The sequence below is a fragment of the Chiloscyllium plagiosum genome, chromosome 6 (assembly GCF_004010195.1).
Source record: "Chiloscyllium plagiosum isolate BGI_BamShark_2017 chromosome 6, ASM401019v2, whole genome shotgun sequence".
Lineage (NCBI taxonomy): Eukaryota > Metazoa > Chordata > Chondrichthyes > Orectolobiformes > Hemiscylliidae > Chiloscyllium > Chiloscyllium plagiosum.
Window position 1 is genome coordinate 13,369,130 of NC_057715.1, and position 19,327 is coordinate 13,388,456.

General features: G+C 42.2%; 1 protein-coding gene across 4 annotated transcripts in view; it reads right to left on the bottom strand.

Moving 5' to 3' along the window:
• LOC122550467 (rho guanine nucleotide exchange factor 7-like) overlaps positions 1–19,220 on the bottom strand; it is a 137,271-nt gene extending 118,051 nt beyond the window's left edge. For 3 of the 4 annotated variants that reach the window (XM_043691225.1, XM_043691224.1, XM_043691226.1), the window contains exons 1-2: positions 18,650–19,219; positions 5,042–5,125 (exon numbers count right to left, since the gene is read on the bottom strand). In XM_043691225.1, coding sequence (XP_043547160.1) covers positions 5,042–5,125; positions 18,650–18,814 — 249 coding nt within the window. In that variant the 5' untranslated portion in view covers positions 18,815–19,219. Of the gene's footprint in view, positions 1–5,041; positions 5,126–18,649 lie in introns of all 4 variants that reach the window. The other variant, XM_043691228.1, reaches the window with a different exon arrangement.
• Positions 19,221–19,327: the final 107 nt, after the last annotated feature.

Genomic DNA, 19,327 nt, shown 5'->3' on the forward strand with positions numbered 1-19,327 from the left:
GGATTGTACTCATTGGAGTTTAGAAGGTTAAGGGGAGATCTAATAGAAACTTACAAGATAATACATGGCTTGGAAAGGGTGGATGCTAGGAAATTGTTTCCGTTAGGCAAGGAGACTAGGACCCGTGGGCACAGCCTTAGAATTAGAGGGGGTCAATTCAGGACAGAAATGCGGAGACATTTCTTCAGCCAGAGAGTGGTGGGCCTGTGGAATTCATTGCCGCAGAGTGCAGTGGAGGCCGGGACGCTAAATGTCTTCCATGCAGAGATTGATAAATTCTTGATGTCACAAGGAATTAAGGGCTACGGGGAGAATGCGGGTAAGTGGAGTTGAAATGCCCATCAGCCATGATTAAATGACGGAGTGGACTCGATGGGCTGAATGGCCTTACTTCCACTCCTATGTCTTATGGTCTTCCAGACTTTTGCTGTTGGTCAGTGACCAAGCAACACCATGTGAATGAGAAAAAGAAAGAGGCCAAGGATAGATATTTTGAGGACACACAGAAATACCAGTGTGTGAGCAGGAAGAGAAACCATTGCAGGGGATTTCTGGGCACTAAATGATACATATGAAAAAAATAGGAGAGTAGAGGTATTGGAGGAAGATGTTGTGGTTAACCTTATGAAGGATTGCAGATGGATCATTAAGAAGGATGAGGAGGGAAGATATTTTGGGACTCAAGCAAATCCATTTAAACACCAGAGTTGCAGAGCCGCTCAGCGCATCCATAGTCTATTCCAGAAGTCATTGCCATGCACTCAGACTCCCATGCAGCAGAGTAAAAAGGAATGAGAATGTAGGTAGTAAGGATGCAAACCAGATTTTAGAGGTACATACAGAGAGTTCTGAGAAAGACAGGTACAGGTTTGAGAAGAGACCGCTCATTCGAGAACTCTGGGTAGCACAGTGGCTCAATGGTTAGCAGTGCTGCCTCACAGAGCCAGGGACCTGGATTCAATTCCACCCTTTGGCAACTGTCTGTGTGGAGTCTGCACATTCTCCATGCGTCTGCATGTGTTTCCGCCAGGTGCTCTGGTTTCCTCCCAGAGTCCAAGGATATGCTGGTTAGAGTGGATAGGCCATGCTAAATTGCCCATAGAGTCTAAGGATGTGCAGGCTAGGTGGATTTTCCAGAGGGCAGTGGAGGCCCAGTCTCTGGATTCATTTAAGAAAGAGTTGGATAGAGCTCTCAAGGATAGTGGAACCAAGGGTTATGGAGATAAGGCAGGAACAGGATACTGATTAAGGATGATCAGCCATGATCATATTGAATGGTGGTGCAGGCTCGAAGGGCAGAATGGCCTACTCCTGCACCTATTGTCTATTGATTAGACATAGGAAATACACGGTTACAGGGTTACGGGGATTGGGTGGGTGGGTGGGAATCTAGATAGGATGCTCCTTGAATGGTCAGTGTGACTTGATAGGCCGAGTGGCTTGCTTCTACACTGTAGGGATTCTATGAATGACAGCTTGGAGATGGATGGTAGTTTGCAAGGATAGCCAAGTCAAAAGTGAGATGGTGTGTGTGGATGACTGCGGGGCAGGGTGTGCAATTTATCACAGATTTGAAAGGAGCTCACAGAATCACAAAATGCAATACAGGAGGCCATTAAAGTAACCATACTGTGCAAGTTCATAACTAACATTAGAATCTGCAATGAGATGTCCATCTCTCTGGGTAAAATTGTCAGGTGCTGAAATTGCCCAGTAGAATCCAAAGAAAGGGCTGCTAATAGAGTTCAACTTAAACAACCATCAGGAGAGGCTGAAATGACATAGAGAAGATTTTTCTGCTTGTGGAGGAATTAAAACATACCAGCCGAAAAGTAAACAGACCCATTAGGGAATTTAAGAGAAACCTCCTTACGCAGAGACTACTGAGAATGTGGAACACTACCACATGAAGAAGTATAGCAAAGATGCATTTAAAGTGACACAGAGAAAAGTAATAAAAAATAAAATTAAAGACTCTTTATCTGAATGCCTAAAGCTGAACTTATGACACAAATAGAAATAAAAATGGTTTAGATTTTAAATGCTGTATGTGATATCATTACAAGGTGACTGCGTTTGGAATATTCCAGAATAGATAGCATTTCAAAAGCACAATCAGCATGGAAAGGGAGCAGGGGTGGTCCTAATAGTAAAGGATGATGTAAGAATACTGTAGTGATTGGAACAAGGTCAGCCAGAATACAAATTCCCTGACTCGGGCTGTTAATCTGATCCAATTAGGGACACCTGGCTAATAGAAATAAACAGGAGTGTCGGGGGATCTGCTCAGTCTGGGACCAGCTCTGTGCTAGCTGGGTTACTATCATGTACAATGCATGCGTAAATAAAGTGTGACTTGGTGACAGGTTACTGGCCTTCATGGAGTTATTTCAAACATTAGTAGGAAATGGCATTGGTTATTGAAGATCAAATAGTATAATCGGTACTGATGGAGTTTAGCATAAGCAAGAGTGGGAGGTATTTACATGTCACCAATCAGAAATTATATCATCAGACATCCAGTTAAGGGGGCAATAGAAGCGGGCAACAAAGGCAATGTAATAATTGTGCTGATTTTAATTTTCATTTAGACTGCACTGCACCAATTAAATTGGCAAAAGTCGTATTGGAAGGTAAATTGGTAGAATGTTTGCAACAATGTCCTGGTGCAATATTTTCTGGAGCCAAATAGAGATCAAGCTACTTTAGATCTCCTATTAGATAATGAGGCAGAGTTAATTTATAATCTCATAGTAAAAGATCCACTGGGGATTAGCGATCATAATACAATTCAATCATGCATTAAGTTTGAAACTGATACACTGCATCATCAAGCAAGACTTCAATAAAGATAATTACATGGGGAGGAGGGTAGAACTGAATCACAATGGTTTAGTGCACAGATGAAAAGGGATGATAGTAAAGAAACAGAAATAATTTGTGGAAAAGAACGTTCAACAAAAATATATTCCACTGACAAACAGAAACTCAGTAAGAAAGATCCATACTGTAGGGATTCTGTAATGGTTTGCCACCAGTGTTGGGAGTGATACTAGCAATGACATCCAAGTATTGTGAGAGAAACAGTACTTGGAACATTCAATTCCATTTTTTCCATTTTCCAAAGAATTTGTTTGCTTCCTACTTTAGTTGCCCTTTGTGTAAACTTCACTGTCTGAATAGCCTAGTGTGAGAAACCATTTCTTCAACTTTCCACTTGAAATTTTCTCCCAACCAAACTGTTTCTGCCCAATCTTTAACCCATAGCATCTCTAGTACAAATTACAACAGAGAGATGTGGGCGACACGGTGGCACAGTGGTTAGCACTGCTGCCTCACAGCGCCTGAGACCCGGGTTCAATTCCCGCCTCAGACGACTGACTGTGTGGAGTTTGCACATTCTCCCCGTGGGTTTCCTCCGGGTGCTCCGGTTTCCTCCCACAGTCCAAAGATGTGCAGGTCAGGTGAATTGGCCATGCTAAATTGCCAATTTAGGTAAGGGGTAAATGTAGGGGTATGGATGGGTTGCACTTCGGCTGGTCGGTGTGGCCATGTTGGGCCGAAGGGCCTGTTTCCACACTGTAATGTAATCTAATCTAATCTATCCATGACACATTTTACAACGAATTATATTTCCCCCGTATCTACAATCCACAGGCACCTTTCTCCTTGTTGTCAACAGGTTTTTACTTTTCGTAGTTCCAACAAATACAACAGTTTCTACATCAATGGATGAAGGCAGCAATATTTCCAAAATAAACTGGAAATGATTAACCAATGACAGTTCATAGCACAGCCCAACTAAGAGGGTAAAATTCAATAACTAACTAACCATTAGATATAATAAATGACAGATAACATGTTCATAACACCACATCTTCAAAATACACCACTCAAACAGATTTCAGCTACCTGTATCTCACACCAAAGCCACCTGGTTCTCCTCTTTAAAAAACTCTCTTTTACTCCAAAACAGTTAGAAGCCCCTCCTCAAATGCTCTTCTTTAGTTTACTATCTATTATAGCCCAATCACCAAGGGAAATCACGCTCTCTAAATAAAAGGTGCTACACAAATGTAAGGTGTTGGTTTAGAGTATATCTATCCACTCAAAGCACATAGCATATTACAGTGATTGAACAAAAATGTTTTCCTTAAAGACAGCAGCACCATTTCAATAAAAAAAAAAGTGAATGCTGGAACTCCGAAACAAAAACTGAAAATGCCGGAGAAACTCATCAGGTCTGGCAGCATTTGGAGAGAGAAATATAGTTAACATTTCAAGTCCTGAGATCCTGTCAGAACCTGCAACAGCTGGAAAAGTGTGGTATGTGGCATCTGGTGGAGGTGGCAGAAATGGTGACTTGTGATCCTATGAATATGAAGATTGATGGGGTTGAAAAGTCGGGCACCCCACCATTGTTGAGGGAAGAGAAGGCGCGAGGGCAGACATGTAGAAAAGGTGTTGAACATAGCTGAGGGCTCTGTCAACCATGACAGCAGGGAACACTTGATTGAGGACATTTCTGAGGCACATCTGTAAAAGGTGGCATAATTTCAACAATTTAAAGTCTGTGAAAGTGAGGTGATAGATTAAATGATTAGGAATGCTGAGATTCACTGACATTCACAAACAAAAGGACAGCATGAATCTCTCAGCTCTTGCTTCACACAACCAAGCATAATTGGAGTCAGAAAACAATCAATATATTCACCACTTCAGAAGAACAAACTATATTTATAAGACACCTTGAAAACAGTTTAAAAAATTGCTTCACAATAACTTAGCAAAGTATGACTCTGAGCCATTTAAGGAGATCTAAGAATGAAAAACACAATGAAATAGATAGTTTTTACACTTCGATGTAAAAGTTCCTTCCCACTCGCCTGGCTCTCTCTCCTCTCTGCACTCTATTCCTGCCTAAACTCACCCAACTTTTGCCATCTCTGTCCCCTCTTTATGTCCACCTGTTCCAGATTAGACCACAGTCAGTACTCTGTTGTCCCTTTTTAGTTGCCATACTCACAATTGACATACTCACCTCCACCCGAAGCACCCCACAACCTTTCAAAAACTCTTTGATGTTACTCAGGCATTCTGCTTCTGATTTGGGGTCTTGGTGTATCTGTGGAATGAACATCAGGGTAGAATTAAAGCACAGAACATGAGCACCCAACATTAGCTTAATACCGCTTAACAGCACAAAATGTAAATCTCTGACAAACCACACTCCACACCCAGCGGACACATGGTGCAAAGGAACAGGGTGCGGGCAGCAAAGAATCCCATACCCAAAAAGAGATTGTAGAATACGGGCTTGTAAAGCCTCAATAACATAATGCAACTTGTTTTTCAAGTCATCATTGCTAATCTCAAGATTCTCTCTTCTTTTTGGGTTCTACTATGAGTCTCAGAAGCCCAGTGAAATCTTTGATTATTTGCCCCTTGACCAGGACTGTTTTTTTCCAAAGCCAATTGTTAGATTTCATGATTATGAATACAGTCTCTACCATCTTAGATGCTTTGTATTGCAGAGTTACTTGCAGTAAACCTTTAATCTTGAAAACTGTTCCAGGTGGAAAGCTGTAACTTTTGTTTCTTTACCAACGGTATATAATTTGACACTCATCTCATCAAGTTTAAAAGGAAGATGTCCTTTGATATAAACAGGTTCTGCAAAACACAAGTTGACTGGATCACCAATTTGCTCTGCATTGACTATCCTTTCCAACTCCAGTGGCTCTCCGACATGAATATCTTTGAATATGTAGCCACTTGAGTTTTGGCTGCCTTGTAACTGTGTCTTACTTCTCCACATCTTCCAGAAGTCAGCTATAGCCTTTTCAGATATAGAATTCTCTTTTAATAGCTGTCCAGTGCTTGTGCCTATGAGGTTTCTTGTCCCAGTGGGCTTATGCTGACTCTTAGTATCTGTTGTCTTCCCTACGCTTTGTGTTGATCTGTCAAGTGTATCCTTATGGTTATAATACCTCAATAGATTCTGTTGCACTCCAGTGATAACATCATCTTTCTCCTCTTAAAATATTTGTTATTCTTTCTGCTTTCTGCTTCTAGCACAATCTGAGTAGGTTCTCCAACATCAAATCTTCTCTGGACTCTAATAAAGCTGACAGACCCATCAGGAATTCCAACTATAATTCTGCCACCTATTAGTACTGATTTCAAAGTTCCATACTCTCAACTACCCACTAATCCAGAGAGATCTTAATTCAGTTATTGATAAATTCAAATGAAGTTGATCTCTTCTGTTAAATCTTACCTTTTCAAGAACTTCATTTCTGCTAAGATTAAAGTCTAAAGCTGTGGAACTTCAACAAAAGTGGCAGTATCTTCCTTTATGCCTTGATGAGCTGTGATATGATTAATTTAGGTTCTTTCTAACACAATTATGCACCTAATTGTTCAGCTTGTGATTTACTCTCCAGCTTGATTGTTATTCCGTATCTTAAGAATGATTTTCTCCAAGATGTCCACTCCTGTGTTTTACTTGGCCTACCTCCAATATTAAAATCTGCCAGATAGCATTATTTTTCCTGCTTTTTTTTGTAGTTATTTATACTTTTTACTTAGAAACTTTTTTTAAAATTCTGTAGGGTCACAATACTGTTTCTATTCCTGGCTTTAAAGTTCTTTAATTTTGCAGTATATAGATGCTGCTTTAATTAATTACCAAGTAAATTTGAACTTCTTCGATATAGCAATACAGTTTTATTTTCCTTGCCTTAAAGGATTTTAAACTCTGAAATGTAATTCATTAATATCTCTGCACTATTTACAGGAGATTTAGTGTAGTCTTGTGGTCAAAATGGAGCTTTCCTGCATTTTTCAGCCAAAATCAAGGTGTGTTGATTTTTGGTGGGCAAAATGGATGATGTACCACCACCAAACAATGCCAGTGCTTTTCCAAAAATTTCCCAAATAAAGTCTCATGCCTATAGTCTTATTAAATTATTTCCTCCTTGGTTTAAATTACAGATCTCCAACTTTTTTCACTACCTCAACAATGTACTTAGTATCTTCCATTAGATATTTGTCATTCAGACTTTTAAACTGTACATTTGCCATCCTAATTCTGGCCATGCCATGTTACTGCTGCTAAAAACTCAGTTTCAATTACTTCTGTGCCCTCAATTTTCCCACAATGGCCAAGTCTTGTGATACTCGCTTGCCACAGCGACAATGCTCATGGAGAGCAGTAGGTACTCCTTTTCAAGCTTATAGCAGCCTCAGCCCATTCTGTGCCATTAATTTAAAGTTTTCCTGTTTCACCACAGGAAAACTGATGCTTGTTCGATTCCTAGCTAAACCTCTAATCAGAACTGCTGCTACAGATTCTTACAACCTGAAGGAATATATCATCACCAGGTGCAACTAGCTTCCACCTCACGTTCACTTTGCTTTTCAAATCTGAAGTAAAAGGCTTTACCACTACATGCTGTTTTTCCCTTGTTGATCTATTGATGATTTTATCTATAAGCCAGCTAACCATCCAGCTGTTACATCAGCTGACTGGTTGTATGGGTAGAGTATTTAACACAGTAAATATCTAATACTGCTCCTAGGCACCTAGGAATTCTCTGCCATTGGGTGCACTGGAATTCTCAACATAGCTACCTTGTGCTATTAAGCATCAATGCCCACTATTAGGACCATGTTATATGTGCCATTATGCCAACCACCATTAGCATTTGGTTTGGATAGTTTACGGTCACTATCTTTTACTAGTTCTCTGGGACTATTTGGTTTACAGTGGTAAACGAAAGCGTCAAGTAAGCCTTACTGAAAAGAGGCTCTTGTCCTAAACAAAATACAGTTCACTGTATGATACCAATCATGTACATATTATATTAGTCGGGCCAATATTGCTCTTAAAACTATTGGGAGATCTGCAGACAGGCTCCCTACCCTACAAGCTCCCAAGATGTTCTGCTTTTTTTCCACCAAAGACCTCATGACATCATCCGATGGGGCGGAGCTTAACTCAAACTCCAATCATAACATTCAGTTCAATTACTTTATACAAGAATCACAGAAGTACAGCTTAGGTGTCGTAAAGTAGAAAGATCTAGGGAAGGAATTCCAGAGGTAGGGCCAAGTAACTAAAGGTATGGCTGCCAATGGTTGGTCATGAAAGCTGGGAGTGCGTAGAAGGCTAGAATTGTGCAATTGCAGAGATCCGACACTCATGGGGCCTCTGAAGAATACATCTTTCATCAAAACCCAAAATCAGATGCAGACTGACCTGCCATTTATTTACAGAATTTCCTGTTCAATTATAACACTTCAGAGAATGGCTTATTATAATGTAACCCCCTGTAGTTCAAGGAATTTTTACTCCATTAGTTAGGCAGTGATATTTTGAATGGATCATGCTTTTTCACTTTTTGACGGACTTTTGGCGGAAAGTCAAGAACCTGAGATTAAATAGTCAGCACTGAGCAGCCAAAAAGCTGGCTGCACAACAATCAGAGGGGGGTAGTGGGAGCTGAGGCTTTCCTGGAACTTCACATCTGCCACGTAAGATTCTAGAAACAACATACTTATCTGAAGTGTCATTCAAGTAGGTACAAAAACTGTACAAATCCTGTTTTTTAAAGCATCGTATACACCTATTTTCTGTCAAAATTCCTTCCCTTTGGAGATAGTGCACCTTTATACAGGAACAATAGGAGGCCACTTAGCCCCTCCAGCTTGTTGCACACTGTATTGTCCGTTTAGTTTATTTACTCTGAGGATTTATGTTTTTTTCACTTTGATTCTTACACAAATGAACTAACAATTGCAGCTGTAAAAATAAAAAAAAACAAAATATATCCTGAAAATATGCAAATGGAAACAAAGGAAATTTAAAAAGTTATTTTTAAAAATATGAAACAGAAAGACTGGTTAGAATGCAAAATGAATTCTGTTGCAAACTACTATGGAGAAAAATCCACAGATTATTTTTAAAATTTGAATTAGTAGGATGTTTAAAAGAAAACTAATATTAAAAGGTATGAAGGTCAGAGGATCAGGAAGAGACTGGACAAGACCTTATTAGTTATGTTACTGAGCTAGTAATTAAAAGGGCTTGGCCCTCTGACCCAGGTCATTGGTCACCCAAACTACCCAACGTGGATAATTTGAAATCAATGCAAAAATCTGAAAATAAAAAGCTGATATTCATAATGAAACTTGTGGACTGTCATAAAAAAGACTCACTAATGGCCTGTTGAGAAGGAAAGCTGTCATCTTTACCCATTCTGACCTATACATGACTCAAGTCCCCCGCGGCAATAAGATTAACTGTTAACTGCTCTCTGATGCAGCCTACCAAAACACTCAGTTGTATCAAATTCAAAGTGGTCTCTTAGTAACTAGGGGTGGGCAAATAATGTCAGCCTTACCAGAGACACCAGCAGGAAGTAAAACCCTCCACCTCGGGTAGAGGCAGCAGCACAGACTGTAAGCACATTGCGTAGCATGATGATCTCTGCACAGTCATATGCGTCAAAACTACAGCCCCATGAATAGAAAAGCTCAGTTCATCAGTAATCTTAACAACTTGCACAGTGATTAGTCAGCAATGAACAGACAGGAATAGTTTAGGAGAAATGTTCTTCTGAGTCACAGTAACAATGTGATAAAACTGAGATATTCAAAATGATTTAAGGATTTGATGGGGTAAATCAAGACAAACCATTTGGTGTGGTGGTAGAGGAATGGATGTCAAAGAACAAACAAAGAACAATACAGCACAGGAACAGTCCCTTCGGCCTTCCAAGCCTGTGCCAACAGATTTTGCTCTTCCATATTAAAACTGTCTTCACTTCCAGGATCCATACCCCTCTATTCCCTTCCTATTCACGTATTTGTCCAGGTGCTTCTCGAATGCTGCTATTGTGTCTGCTTCCACCACCTCCTCTGGCAGCACGTTCCAGACACACACTACCCTTTGTGTGAAAAACTTGCCTCGCATATCTCTTTTATACTTCTCCCTTCGCACCTTAAACCCGTGTCTCTTAGTAATTGATCCACCCCTGAAAAAAGCCTCATGCTTTCCACTCTATCCATGCCATTCATAATGTTATGAACTTCTGTTGGGTCACCCCTCAACCTCCTGCAGTCCAATGAAAACAAACCCAGTCTATCCATTGTTTCTTCATAGCTAAAATCCCCATACCAGGCAACATCCTGGTAAACCTTTTCTGTACCCTCTCAAAAGCATCCACATCCTTCTGGTAGTGTGGTGACCAGAACTGTATGCAATATTCCAAGTGTAGCCTAACTAAAATTCTATAAAGTTGCAGCATAACTTCTTTATCACTAGACTGTGCCCCTTTCAATGAAGGCAAGCAGGCCATCAGCCTTTTTTTTATATCTTATCTACGTGTGGTACCACGTTCAGTGATCTGTGGACCTGCACATTCAGATCTCTCTGCATATCAATACTCCAAAAGGTATAATTTCCGCCTGTACTTGACCTTCCAAAATCTATCACCTCAAATTTGTCCGGATTGAACTCAATCTGCCATTTTTATGCCCATGCCTCCAACTGATCTATATCCTGCTGTATCCTCTGACAATCCTCTTCACTACCCACAACTTCGCAACCTTGTATCGTCAGCAAACTTACTAATTAGACCAGCTACATTTTCCTCCATATCATTTATATAGATCTCAAACAGCAGAGGTGCCAGCACTGATCTGTGTGGAACACTACTAGTCACAGCTCTCCATTCCAAAAACCATCCTTCCACTGCTACATTTTCGTCTCCTATAACTAAGCCAGTTCTGTATCCATATTGCCAGCTCTCCATTTACAGCATCTGACTTCACCTTTTGTTCCAGTCTGCCATGAGGGACCTTGTCAAACTCTTGACTGAAGTCCACGTAGCCAACAACATTCTGAGAAGTGGAGCATAAACTTAAAATTTGAGACAGACCATTCAGGAGTCATGTCAGGAAGCATATCTGCAAATGAAGGTAAGTAGAAATCTGGCATTTCTCTCCTCCAAAATGCTGTTGAGGATAAAAACCCACAGGAAATTTCAAAACTGATGGGGACACAAATTTTTTTATTAAGCATCCAAGAACCACCAAGGCCGGTGGATGTGATTAAGATACTAAAGATGTCAAAGATATATATGTGATTATCATTTGGGAATTTTGCTTTTTAATAGCAGATGCAGAGGGATTCTGTAATCAGCTCTGTGAAGATAACTTTTTGTAAAACAAGACGTCAGGAAATCATTTGGAACAGTAACCTAAGTACATAATTTCCAAGAAAGCATGTGGTTCAGTTAAGTGCCTCATAGGATACTGTGATGTTAATTGATGAAATGTTTATACTGTTGTCTTTCAGAAAGGCAGATAAAGCAGATTAGGTGCCACCAGTTTTGTTTGACTTCAGTTCAGAATAATCACGATTTTAGTCAGGAGGGAGTTTTCACCCAAGCAGGAAGGTACAGGTTGTGAAGTCTCTAAAATGTGAGAGTTTGTGTTGAAGTTTACAAGTTGTCCGAGCTGAAAGGAGGTTCAGGCCAGCAGAACTGGAAAGTAGTCATTAAATTATTTCAGCTGCAGCAAGAGAAGAGCAGGAAGAGAACTGGAAAGAATTAAGAACTAAATTAGAGGTCGAAGTGATATTGCCTTAGGTTTGAGTAACTGTAAAGGATTTTGCTGGGAAACCGGATGAAACAGAATGAGGTTTTGTTGGTTATTCTAAGATTTTTCTCAATTCTCATAAAAAATATAGTTTTTTTAATTAATAAACTTGCATTTTATGTTGATGAATATTGGCAGCCTTACGTGAATTTGTTTAATGACTAAACAATTTGATAACCACTGCAAAAATTAAATTTAATGACCCCATCAAACCAGGTCATTGTCCCCATGTCTGCATGGGTTTCTTCCAGGTGCTCTGGTTTCCTCCCACAATCCAAATATGTGCAGGTTAGATGAATTCGACATGCTATAGTTCCCATAGTATTCAGGGATGTGTAGGTTAGGTGCATTAGACAGGGGTAAATATGGGATAATAGGGAGGGGAATGCATCTGGGTGGGTTACTCTTCAGAGGGTCGGTGTGGCCTCGTTGGGTCGAAGGGCCTGTTTCCATACTGCAGGAATTCTATGGTTTCCTCGGATCCTGCCAGATCTGCTGAGTTTCTCCAGTAGTCTCTGTGTTTGTTTCAGATTTCCAGCATCTGCAGTATTTTGCCTTTATTCAGCTCCTCTAACTTTCGCTTCAAATTATGGAGCTCTTCACCTTCGTAAATCCTTCCTTCTGCTGCCACTCTCAAACTTTTAAATTACAGTCTCTCCAGTCATCATCTTGCCAACTTGTGACTGACCTCCTCTTTAACTCCACAGCTTTGCTATGTTGCACTGTATCTCACAGTGAAGGTAATAAAATAACTCACTGGAACATTGGTTTACCACCATGCCAGCTCTGTAGCTGATATTATACTTCTCTTGTTGTAACCACTAATAGCCATAGTGCAGCTTCAGACACTTCATAAGATTATCATTCTGTAAGCTAACATGATGAGTTTTGTACAATGGGAAATTTAACGCCAACAATTCATTACCCAACTTTCCATCTATTCAAATGAATTAGTGGAAACTATACTAATCACCAACCATGAAACTGACCTTCACCCTGAATACCTGCAGCCATCATGTAGACATCTGCACAGAAACATGAAAATGACAATTTACCCTAGTCCTCTACTGTTTGACCAAACCAATTGTTTGACTGTTGTACACACACCAACAGAAAATAGTATCAAATGTAACTTAATGACAACATTCTCATCTATGTCAAGTGCAGGTCAACACTAATTTGAGCTTATTCTTTTCTTACTTTGTTGTCTTAATTGAGTTTTAATGCAATATTTTATACAGAGAACAGTACAGCACAGTATAGGCCTTTCAGCCCTCGATGTTGTGCTGGTCTTTTATTCTACTCTAAGATCAGACTAACCAGATACTCCTCATTGTACTAACTTCCATGTACCTACCCAAGAGTCACTTAAATGTCCCTAATGTATCTGACTCTCCTACCACTGCTGGCAGTAAAGAACCTACCTCTGACTGCTCCCCAAACCTTCCTCCAATTACATCCCCACATGATAGACATTTGTCATCTTAGAACCCCTACAAAATCCTAAAACCCTTACAGTGTGAAAACAGGCCATTTGGCCCAACAAGGCCACACCAACCCATTCCCCACCCTATTACTCTACATTCACCCCTGACTATTGCACCTAACCTCCACATCCCTGAACACGATGGGCAATTTAGCATGGTCAATTCACCTAAACTGCACATCTTTGGATTGTGGAAGGAAACCCGGAGGAAACCCACACAGACACAGGGAGAATATGCAAACTCCATTCGCGAGGTTGAAGTCAAACCTGGGTCCCTGGCGCTGTGAGGCAGCAGTGCTAACCACTGAGCTGCCGTGGGAAAAAGTCTCTGGCTATCCACTCTATCTATGCCTCTCAATATCTGGTACACCTTTATCGAGTCCCTCTAATCCTTCTTTGCTCCAATGAGAAATGCCCTAGCTCCCTCAGCCTTTCTTCATACACATGCCCTCCAGTCCAGGCAGCATCCTGGGAAAGCTCCTCTGCACCCTCTCTAAAGCTTCCACATCTTTCCTATTGTTGACCTTGTGAGGTGACCAGAACTGAACACAATATTCCAAGTATGGTATAACCAAGGCTCTACAGAGCTGCAGCATAACCTCACAGCCCTTAAACTCAACCCCCCTGTTAACAAAAGCCAACACCATATACCCTCTTAACAACCCTATCAACCTGGATGACAACTTTAAGGGGTCTATTGACATGAACCCCAAGATCCCTTTGTTCCTCCACATTGCCAAGGCTCCTGCCTTTCACCCTGTCTTCTGCATTCAAATTTGACCTTCCAAAGTGAATGACATCACTCTTTTCCAGGTTGAACTCCATCTGCCACTTATCAGCCCAGTTCTGTACCCTGTCAATGTCTCATTGCAACTAACAATAGCCTTCCACACTATGCACAACTCCACCGACCTTTGTGTCAAGATTAGACTGGTGCTGGAAAAGCACAGCAGGTCAGGCAGCATCCGAGGAACAGGAAAGTCGATGTTCTGGGCTGGAGCCCCTTCATCAACATTCCTGATGAAGGGCTCCAGCCCTAAACGTTGATTTTCCTGCTTCTCAGATGCTGCCTGACCTAATGTGCTTTGCCGGCACCACTCTAATCTTGACTCTAATCTCCAGCATCTGCAGTGCTCACTTTCGCCTCTACCAACCTTTGTGTCATTTACTTACCCACCTTTTCACTTCCTCATTTTGTATTAGTGCAATTACTAACTTGGAAAGTCTGAGCAGGTAAATCTATATGTAATGTTTGATACTGAAAGCTCCCAATCAGCTGTCAGACAATACTCACAGCTCTTACTAGAGTGCTGTGGGTTCAAGCTGTACTACAGAGACTTTCAGTACAGCACTGAGGAGATGCTGTACTGTCAAAGGTGACACTAAACTGAAACCTCATTTACGCTCTCAGGAGCAATTAAAAGATCGCACAGTGCTATTTTGAAATGATCTCAGTAGCCAACAGGAAACAGAGTAGACATAAGCAGATCATTTTTAGATGGCAAGCTGTGACTACTGGGAACATCAAAAGGATCTATGTGCATGACTTGGATATAGGGACCAAATGCATGGCTTCTGAATTTGCTGATGACACCAAGATAGAGAGAAAGCGTACAGTGTGCAAAGGGAGAGAGACAGGTTAAGTGAGTAGGCAAAAATCTGGCAGATGGAGCATAATGTGGAAAAAGGTGAATTTGCCCAATTTGTCATGAAAAACAGAGAAGTCGTATACAATTTAAATTGATAATTTGCAGAACTCTGCGATACAAAAGCATCTAGATATCCTGGTATACAAATCACAAAATGCTAGTCTTCAAATACAGCAAATTATTAAGAAAGCAAATGAAATGATATTCTTTATTGCAAGGGAATACAGAATTAAGGAAGCAATACCACAGCTGTACAAGGCCTTGATCAAATCACATCTAGAGCATTTGCCAGTTTTGGTAACCTTATTTGATAAAATTATTTTTAGGTCATTACATGTGAAGCAATTCAGAGAAGATTCAGTCGACTCATTCCCGGCATGAAAGGTTTAACTTATGAATTAAAGTTAGACGCTTTGGGCCTTACCTCTGAAATTTAAAAGAATGAGACAACCATCTGATGAAGGAGCTGCGCTCTGAAAGCCAGTGCTTCCAATTAAACCTGTTGGACTATAACTTGGTGTTGTATGATTTTTAACTTAAAAGAATGAGAGGTTGTCTAATTGAAGCTAATAAGATCCTGAGGGATCTTGATAAGATGGATAAAGGAGAATGTTTCCACTTGTCCCCTTTAGGGGACACTGCTTAAAAACAGGAAGCCTCCATATTTAGATGGATAGGAGGAATAAAGTCTTCTGTCAGAGCATTGTTAGTTGTAATGTGCTCTTCCTTAGAAAACAGTGGATGTTGGGTCATCAAACTTAATCAAGACTGAGTTAGATTAATTTTTAAAAGTCAAGGGAGTCACTCAGATCACCCATGACTTTTCTGAATGGTGGATCGGGTTCTGAATGACCTACTCTTGCTGTGACGTCCAATGTTCAGAAGAGATAGATTCTACACTCCATTAGCCAAGTTAATGCTTAGCTCTCAATCAAGTATAAAGAAAAAAACTATAAGAACATAAGAACTAGGAGCAGGACCAGGCCGTCTGGCCCATCGATCCTGCTCCGCCATTCAATAAGATCTTTTCATGGCCTCAGCTCCACTTACCCACCCTCTCACCATAACCCTTGATTCCTTTATTGTTCAAAAAAAAAACTATCTTAACTTTAAAACATTTACTGAAATAGCATCAACTACTTCACTGGGCAAGGAATTCCATAGATTCACAACCCTCTGAGCGAAGGTGTTCCTTCTCAAATCAGTCTTAAATCTGCTCACTCTATTTTTGCGGCTATGCCCTCTTGTCCTAATTTCACCTGCCAGTGGAAACATCCTCTCTACTTCTATCTTATCTATTCCCTTCATAATTTTATATATTTCTATAAGATGCCCCCTCATTCTTCTAAAATTGCAAATCGGCTTCCATGTTCCCTACGTTACAAGTGTGGCCACATTGAAACATTCTTCATTGGCTGAAATGTCGTGTTGTGATTGTGAAAGTGAAGGTTGTGAAAGGTAGTACAGAAATACAATAAAGTCTTTCTTCCTCAGGACAGGTCAATGAAATGGTAAATAATCATTTTTATATCTTGTACTAAAAGATATAGGCCATTTAATAGAAGAATATGATTAAAATAATTTGGTTTCACTTGGTCATTAGGCAACAAGTGTTCTCCTCCAAGTTCATCAGTGGCACTGATGCTCAGTACCACAGTTCATAAGTTGAATGGATTCCAAGCTCTCTTATTAGATAGCTATCCAACTCAACAAGTCAGAAATCTCAAACATTTTATTTGACAGATAAGCAAAATCTATTCATTAAAAATACCTTGAGACTACGCAATTTTGTGGTCATGTATTGTTACCTAGCGGAACATGGATCCAAATGTTATGGATTGTGGGCAGTCAGATGATACAGGGACAAAAAGAGATCAGTCAGCCTCTAAATTCAATTTTAGCTAATCTGAATCTCACATCATCTACCTATTTTTCTCAATATCCTTATCCAACAAAAATCAAATCAAAAGAGAGAAAATCAAAGGTTAGATTTTAGATTAATGATCTTCCATCAGCGTAGATGATGCCAGACCACTGTCTACTTGAAATATTTTCTGTTTTTGTTTCATATTTCCAGCATCTGCAGTATTTCACTCTTGAAAAAAATATTCCATCCCAGTCTTGAAATTTAATACTGACCTCCATGCACAACATCTTTTTGGAGAGAGTTCCAGCTTTTGTGTGAAATGCTGCTGGACATCACCCCTGAATGGCCCAGCTCTGATCTTAGAGTTATGCCCCCTTGTTCTGAACTTATCCAGAAGAAATAGTTTATCTCATCCTGCTCACATTGAGACACCCAAAGGGTGTGAAAACTTTGTATAAATGTAGGTTAGTATATTTGCAGTTCTTTAATTGCCTTAAATATATCTATATTACATCACTCTCATAATCACAATCATAAAACCCTGTAAACTTAATCTCTTATATTCAATGGAGCAGAAGCCAAAGTTGCAAAGCTCCAGGAGCAGAAGATGCAATGTTACAGACAGCTCCCTCTCCATCCTCTACCTTCTAGGTAGGGACAGTGTTCATGAGTCCCAGCGAGGGAACCAAGAGAAAACTGGTACAACGTTACAGGCTCCAGGGGAGGAGAGAACCCTCATAGAATGACATCCCCAATGGTGGTTGGGAGCTTTACAGAGTCTGAGGAGGGTGGTAGGGTGATGGGGGATTCACTTTGTTGCCAGATTTTGGGTGTTTGGCGGGAGGGAGGTATACAGTGCAGGGTTAGAGATATGGAAAGGGTGATGAGTACAGAACCTCAGTGTTAATGATAGTGAACTATGTCTGAACATGTGGGGTACAGGCTCCTGGTATAGGATGTACTTGGGGTAAGGGAAGGGGTTAAGGACTGCAGGAGGGGAATCAGATGTCTTTCCGTACATTGACAGCATTGACCCCATGACACGCCATCATGAGAAGGTAGGATATAGGCTCCCAGATTGGGGGTATGGGCGCATGGTGCTGAGGGTGGACAAGGGAATCGGGGGATAGAGATCCCAGAGGTGGGAAAGGAAAGGGGATGATGCTGGAAGTAGAATTGCCATTCTTGATTGGGAATGGGGTGTGGATGGCAGAGTCCAGATCCCCTGGGATGAGGGTGGGAGTGGAGTGGACTGAACAGGTACAGATCCCTGGGGAGTGGGGTGTAAGGGTCAAGGTCTCATGGGATAGGGGTGGAAATGGAGTGGACTGAACAGGTACAGATCCCTGGGGAATGGAGTGGGAGGGTCAAGGTCTCATGGGATGGGGTGGAAATGGAGTGGACTGAACAGGTACAGATCCCTGGGGAATGGAGTGGGAGGGTCAAGGTCTCATGGGATAGGGGCGGGAGTGGAGTGGAGCAGACTGAACAGGTACATATCCCTGGGGAGTGGGGTGTAAGGGTCAATCTCATGGGGTGGGGGTGGACTGGACTGAACAGGTAAAGATCCCTGGGGAGTGGAGTGGGAGGGTCAAGATCTCATGGGATAGGGGTGGAAATGGAGTGGACTGAACAGGTACAGAACCCTGGGGAGTGGGGTGTAAGGGTCAATCTCATGGGGTGGGGGTGGACTGAATTGAACAGGTACAGATCCCTGGGGAATGGAGTGGGAGGGTCAAGGTCTCATGGGATAGGGGCGGGAGTGGAGTGGAGCGGACTGAACAGGTACAGATCCCTGGGGAGTTGAATGGGAGGGTCAAGATCTCATGGGATAGGGGTGCCAATGGCAAGGAGTAGAGGGATATTTCGCTCGAGGGGTATACACGGACACCCCAGGACTGGGGTAGAGGATGGAGACACAACCCCCTGGGGTCGGGATTTTTGGAGGGGAGGGGGGATCACCTCGGCAGGTTTACTCACCCTATCGATGGATCCGGGCACCAGCCGCTCCAGGAGGCGGCACAAGACCACGCCGTCCCTCAGGGAGCTCTGCAGGAAAGCCTCGGGGTCCGACACGGTTTTCTTGGGGGAGTCTAGGACCCCGAGGGTGATCAGCCAAGTCACCGTCTGCTCAGCGGAGCTCATCGCCACCGATCCCCATTCACCGACAGCGCGGCGATCCGAGCCTTGGGCCCCGGGACAACAGTCCCCTGCCTGCTACCCCGGGCCCCGGGACGATCCCGACCCCGGTCCCGGTCCCGGTCCCCGCGGTTCACTGCTTCCCGAGGTGCCGGCTCCGAGCCCGCAAGCCCGGCATCACTCGGTACCGACAGAGCGGTGTGTCCGGGAGGAGGGTGGTAATGCCCGGTCCCGGGGCTGGGGCGCTGGCGCTGGGGCTCTGGGGCTGGGGCTCGGGCTCTGCCTGCCGCACCCCCTCCCTCTCCGCTCTCCGTCCCCCGGGCGGGTCTCTTTGTTTCTCCGGGACGACCGCGGCTCCGAACCTGCCGCCCACCGCCGCCGCTCAGACTGAGCCCGGAGCCGGCTCCTGCCGCCCTCTAGTGCCGCCCGGGACCCAGCAACAGAGGAGGGCCCGGACACCCCGACAATTACCCCCTTCCCCGACAATTACCTCCTTCCCTGACAATTACCCCCCAACCC